At 38.4% G+C, this 6,497-nt stretch overlaps 1 protein-coding gene across 1 annotated transcript in view; it reads right to left on the bottom strand.

Annotated features, from left to right (window-relative positions):
* Positions 1 to 3,833: 3,833 nt before the first annotated feature.
* Positions 3,834 to 6,497, bottom strand: part of LOC132180062 (uncharacterized) — a 6,669-nt gene continuing 4,005 nt past the window's right edge. The window contains exons 2-3 of the mRNA XM_059592944.1: positions 4,557 to 6,492; positions 3,834 to 4,408 (exon numbers count right to left, since the gene is read on the bottom strand). Coding sequence (XP_059448927.1) covers positions 3,986 to 4,408; positions 4,557 to 6,492 — 2,359 coding nt within the window. The 3' untranslated portion in view covers positions 3,834 to 3,985. The remainder of the gene's footprint in view (positions 4,409 to 4,556; positions 6,493 to 6,497) is intronic.

Below are 6,497 nucleotides of genomic sequence, written 5' to 3'. Positions count from 1 at the left end.
GATGAGGGGGAGGAGGGAGGCAACAAACGGCCATCCCTCCTCCCCTCACCATGGGGGAGGGGGCTTACCTGAGGCTGCAGCGCTAGAAAGAAAGTGAGAAAACCCTGATTGCTAGATTGTTATTATTTAACCCTTTATTTAATTGCATTAAATGTACAATAAAAATGCATTTATGTTGAATATGAATATAGGATATACATATTTCTTCATTAGGCTAGATTCTATGTAATAGACACGGATTTGAATTTGAATATGAATATAGGATATACATAATTATAGGCCAATATAAATTATCCCTAACTCGACCCATTTAATTAAACGGATCAGACACCCTCAAACTTAATCTGCAAAATTTCATGTTGAGTTTATGTTGAACTCACATGTGTGTCAAAAATTGCCAATCCTATATTACGTGTCAAGTTCGTATCATGTCAAAATATATGATATAACAATATAAAGATAACTATAATTTGATCCATTTAGTTAAATATGTCAAACCCTTTAACTTTAACCGGTTAATTTCGTGTTAAGTTTACGTTGATTTACAAATCATATAAAAAATTATTTCAACCCAATAACATATTATTCTAGCTTATTGCCTTGGGACCAATATATACATATAGAAATCTCACCGCCTTAAGCTAAAAAAAAAAAAAAATTAAAAAAGAAAAATGAAAAAAGGAAATCCCACGTTTATGGAGATTACCTTTTGTAGGTAAGATCTCATTACAAGCCTTCCACAAAAAGGATTTCACCACTCTGGGTCCTTTTATTTTCCAGACGTTCCTCCAGCTACTAGAAACGATTTCCATATTTGAGCGATGAGGGGATTTATTGAATTGCATTAAACTTACAATAAAAATGAGTTTTTTTTTAAACCTATAATGAAAAATAAAATAATAATACTTTCAAATTTTAAAATTAAATTATAATAAAGAATTGTGCGCATTGCATGGGTTATGGGCTAGAATCTATGTAATAGACACGGATTTGAATTTGAATATGAATATAGGATATACATAATTTTTTTTTTTTTTGAATAAAGGATATACATAATTATAAGCTTATATAAATTAACCATAACTCGACTCATTTAATTAAACGGATCAGACACCCCCAATCTTAATCTACAAACTATCAGGTTGAGTTTATGTTGAACTCACATGTGTGTCAAAAATTGACAACCCTCATATTGCGTGTTAAGTTCGAATCATGTCGAAACATGATATAACACTATAAAGATTACTATAATTTGGCCAATTTAGTTAAATGAATCAAACCCTTTAACCTTAATCCATTAATTTCGGGTTAAGTTTATGTCGATTTACAAATCATATAAAACATTATTTCAACCCAATAACATATTATTCTAGCTTATTGCCTTTTTTTTTTTTCTGATCAATTTAGCTTATTGCCTTAGGACCAATAAGCTAGAAATCCCACCGCCTTTTTCTAAATAAAAAATAAAAAAATAAAAAAATAAAAAAATCCCACCTCCTTAAGCTAGAAATCCAAGGCGGTAGGGGATTAGTTTGCTAAAACAAACTCGGCTTGATCGAATTCAAACCTAAAATCTGTTTTGGTGCGTGCAAATTGTAAATTGCAATGGTTCCTCCTCCTCCTCCTCAGTGTCCGATCGTGGTTCGTGAAGTTTGGCAAGACAGCCTGGAGCAGGAATTCTCCGAAATTGCAAGAGCTCTCCAGCCTCTCCACCATCATCGTTTTGCCGCCTTCGACACTGAGTTCCCCGGAAAAATCTTCCCTGCTAACAGCCGCTGCCACTACTCCCACTATCTCCCGCCGAGATTACCTGCACATGAAGCGCAACGTGGATGCCACTAAGATCATCCGGTTGGGTAATTTCTAAGGCTTCGACAAGGAAAGTGATTTTCACAATTCGGTGTCCATCCAGTTACTGGAGCGGCAGGGGATTGATTTCAATAAGAACCGATAAAAGGGTATCGATTGTAACGAGTTTGGGAGGCTACTCTTCGACTCTAGCCTTTTGTGGAATTCAAAAATCACATGGGTAACCTTCCACGGCGCATATGAATTTGGCTACTTAATCAAAATCTTGATTGGTGGGCGAGAACTGCCATCTGATCTCATGGAGTTTATGCATTTGGTGGTATACTTGTTTGGGTGCTGTTCTGTTTGGTATCAAACACATGATCAAGTCGTGTGAGGGGCTGTATGGGGGTTTGGAGAAGGTAGCCCACACTCTTGGGGTTCTCCGTGTAGCTGGGACAAGTCATCTAGAGGGTTCTGATAGTCTGCTCACCTTGCACACCATAATCAAAATAAAGGACCTTTACTTCTCCGGTAACTTCTTCGGTAGGGTTTGGAAAACATTTTGGATGACTTTATACAGTCTAGAACTAGAAATTGACGTTAGGAGTTTGGCTGCACCACCAAAAAGTTACGGTGTCCAATTTCAAACCGAAGGATGCAATCAGTTCTACCAAACCGGAGGATGCAATCAACAGTTCTACCGAAGATCTATGTTTGTCTCGGTCAGCGATGACATGTTATATTCAATTTGACAATGATGTATTATATAGGATGATTGATTCTTCACAACTATTGTAAATCTGATTTTTTTGGTTGTTGAAATGGAACAAGTTTTAGTAGATATATTGCTTGCATTACATATTTATTATTATTATTGAAACACAGCAATGCTCATGTCATGCATGCTCATGTCATAGAAAATATTTACATATTTTCTCTCCATCTGCTTTTATGTGCACATGGTCATGTCATGTGTGAACCGAAGACATTGTTCGGTTGTTTTAGTTTTCTTTTTATGCAATCTTCTTCTAGACCTTCACTCTTACCTCCTTTTTTTTTTTTTTTTTTTTTTTTTTTTAATTCGAGTTTTTGAGACAATTAGTGATGTAACAGGTTATCCAAGCACTTGCTAGTTTATAATACATTAAACTGACAATTGGTTTTAGAAGGTGATTGATAATTGGCAACTCTCCCTAACTTTTTTTTTTTTTTTTTCATAAAAAATCCAAGACTCTCTTCATCAATAAATTATTCTTATTACTTTTCATTCAAAAAAAAAAAAAGGGAATAAATGCATGATTTGGCCTCGTCGCTACATTATTAAAAGTCCTTAAATGTGTAAAAGTGGGAAATTAGTTGGATTTGGGTTACTAGTTGTCAACCTAATAGGACAAGCCTAATTGGTTTTGTTGTCAACCTCTTCCCCCCTAAGACAAGCTATCCCGAGCAGCGAACCAACACAACAAAAGCCTGCTTGGGAATATCCATTGAAAACCAAACTAACTTCCACCAGATAAACTCCCTGTTCGATTTTTTGTGTCCTCTTATTTGTGAAAAGGTGTAAATAGAGAATGAGGGTGCCACTTCTTGGTGATGCGTGCAACATGATACTTGCTGACTCGTTGATGACATTTTCCTATTGCTTGTTCTTAGACATTTATAGAGGAAATGAATTAGATATTAGGTTGGAAATTTCTTGCTATTGCAAATTATCCAAAGATGTTATTGCCAGCCTTAGGTTATCTTTGTCTGTCCTTATGCTGTGTGACTCATGTATTTATCATTCAATGGCCATTCGTAACAATGAGTTCTTATAGAGTGCCGATTCGCCTTTGTTGGTTAACTTTGATTGGGGGTTAACAAAATATTTAGGCTGGTTCAAGTCTCTGCTAAAAGGAGGAACCGAATGTCTTTTTGGCTTGTTATTAAATCCTGCCTGAATGAGCAAGTTATATTAATAGTCTGGAGCAGAAAATTCCAAATATTTTGTAACAGGAGCAAAGAGATTTTCAACCAATAGCAGATTCAATTATTGACATAACTTAAGACAATTACATCCGCATCCTTATTACTTAGATAAAAAGAATCTCCTCCAATGTTTATGTGTGCGTATTTACAAGATAATTTCATCTGCACATGTGAGGTAAGATGGCATTTATTTTGATATCAATATCCAGTACCTCATGTGATTTCATCATTCCGCCAGCAACTTCAAAGCAGTATCAACCAGTGAGTGGATTGTTGTGCTGTGCCGGCTAACTCCAACGGTACCAGAGAAAATATTGAAGCTTTCAAGCTCTGCTGTGGTCTCCAAGACAGCCTCCAGCACCTCCTCCATTCCCAGATCCTTGAAAATACCTACATTTGTCACCTTGTCTCTCATCATCCATATCGCCAACTCTATGGTAAACCTCCTTATTCTTGGAATTTGAATTGGTGGGTATTGATGTTTCCTCAAAATATGGATTAATTCATTAGCCAATTCAGCTTCAGTAATTCCAGCTTTCTCAAACTTGACGCTCGACTCCTGAGGAGTCATGAATTTAAAAACATGTGCCGCTAGTCCAATCATCACTTCCTGTAGTTTGTTCTCTTCTGACATGATTGCCTTAAGCACCTGCAATAGTAGGGGAAGGGGTTAAAATATAGTCATTATAGTGTTGATGATAGAACGTGAAGCTTGTATTCTGGTGCCTCTTCTGACAACAACATTGGTCGGAAAAGAAAAAAAGTAAAATTTTGTAGTTATTGTATAAAGCACTTACTGTAGGTGTTGCTGCTGTGACTCCCTTTAGGTGGTTGAAGCAATCTGCACCACTGTAGGTGCACAAATTTCTTAAAATTCTTGCCGCATTTACACGAAGCAATGGAACTTCCAGTGCTCCGACAAGCCTTTCGAGTACATCCAGCTTCAAAATACGATAGCAGTTACTTTTACTTTCTAAAGCCAGCATTGATAGTGCTTCTCCAGCGGCATTTCTTACATGATTCTCATTATCTGGCGTTCCCTCTTTGAAGAAAATGTTAAACAACTCCTTCAGAATTCCACCTGTTCCCCCAATCCTCTCTGTCGCATCCTCTTCCAGCGCGAGACTGGTTAAGATATCTATGCCAAGCTTCTGCAGCATTGAGTGATTCTCTCCGCACCGTAGAAGATCTCCAAGGTTGCTGATGGTGAAAACTATCTCGGAAATTTCTCTTCGTAGATGTTTTCCTGTGGCGCCAGATGTGTGTGCCAGCATCTTCACCACTTGCAGGGATCGTTTCACGGTCAGAATCTGAGATGCTGCAACATTTTTATCCTTCAACAACCTTTCTTCAACATGTGTAAAATCTATGATTTTTGGTAGGAGGCCCCTTGTATTTCCAATCTTTCCACAGTTATCATGATCACGTGCAAGTTTCTTCAGAATAACAAGTCCTAAATGATTAAATGTCCAGGATCCATAATTTGCATGGTCAAAGATGATGTTCTTTTCACCGATTTCGTCGGCTGCACCACTGGAGCTTCTGTTGGTTTGGAGCAGAGATGAGATTGATTCCATAGCACCAGGTATGCCAGCAACCCGGAGGGAGTTTTGCTTTTTGCCTGCTAGTTTTGACAATATCTCTGCAGCTGATCGCCTGATCTCTTCATCTTGTGGGTCTGTCCAATTCAACATCTCAACTAATCTCTCTATCACCAATATATTTATCCCTATTTTTTGGAGGGTGTCATCAGAAAATCGCACATTCAAAGCAAATTGTTGAAGTATTCTAACTCCAATAAGCTGCTCATCAGGGGAATTTGAATCCAAAAAATCCATAGCAAAAGCAACCATATCCATCTTCAAGCCATCGAAAATGCTTCCATTTACACATTTTGAATAGGCATCATAAAAGAACCTTCTAATTGAAATCAAACCTGAAGGTCCCAACTCGCACTCCTTATTCACTTCATCCAACAGTTTATGGCAGGTGACTTTCCACTCCCAGTAAGCTTTCTCCGTCAGAAACAACAGTGCTTCTGCCAATGCCAAGGCATAGAAAATATTCAGAGCAGATTGCCGATTCCTCTTGTCAGTGTCTCCTTTTTGTACCTCACCATAGTTATGCCTGATGAGCTTCATCAATGAGAGGACCACACAGGCTGTTGCAGACAGAATTTGGAGCCAATAGAGAAGCTTACTGACATTTCTTGAGAGGAAAACCATTTGAGAAAACGGCAGAAGGGGAACATCTGAACTTTTCCATGTCCGAGTTGGCATTCTTCGGTGGTCAGCGAATGCTGGGCTTGCTGGGCCATTTGTCTTTGTCAATTCTCTAGTGTGGTTAACTTGTTTTGGAACCGAAAGAATTGGCCGGAAAATTCCTTTGACACTTCCAATGAGGAGGTGTGAGGTGGATCTCAGAGCCCGGAAGCTGTTGACTCCTGCATCTGCGATTGACCATGTCGCTTGGTGCTGCCATTCAAGTTCATGGCTTCTGCTGAATATGCGAGTCCCCTCAATCAACAAGATGATGGTGATAAACCAGAAGTCGGTTTTATCCAAAGTGATGGCAAACCCACGTAGAAGAACAACTGTTGCCCAGATGAAGCCAAGAGTTCCAAGGCCTGTGGCTGCCTTCTCAAGAACAGCAAGCTGAAGAGCAAAGAGAGTAAGCTTCTTTTCCAGTGCACGAACCGATGGTGTTGGCAGAGAAACAGAATCTGAATTGCTGCTGTC

The sequence above is a fragment of the Corylus avellana genome, chromosome ca1 (assembly GCF_901000735.1).
Source record: "Corylus avellana chromosome ca1, CavTom2PMs-1.0".
NCBI classification, from domain to species: Eukaryota; Viridiplantae; Streptophyta; class Magnoliopsida; order Fagales; family Betulaceae; genus Corylus; species Corylus avellana.
This window is presented reverse-complemented; position numbering and strand designations above follow the sequence as displayed.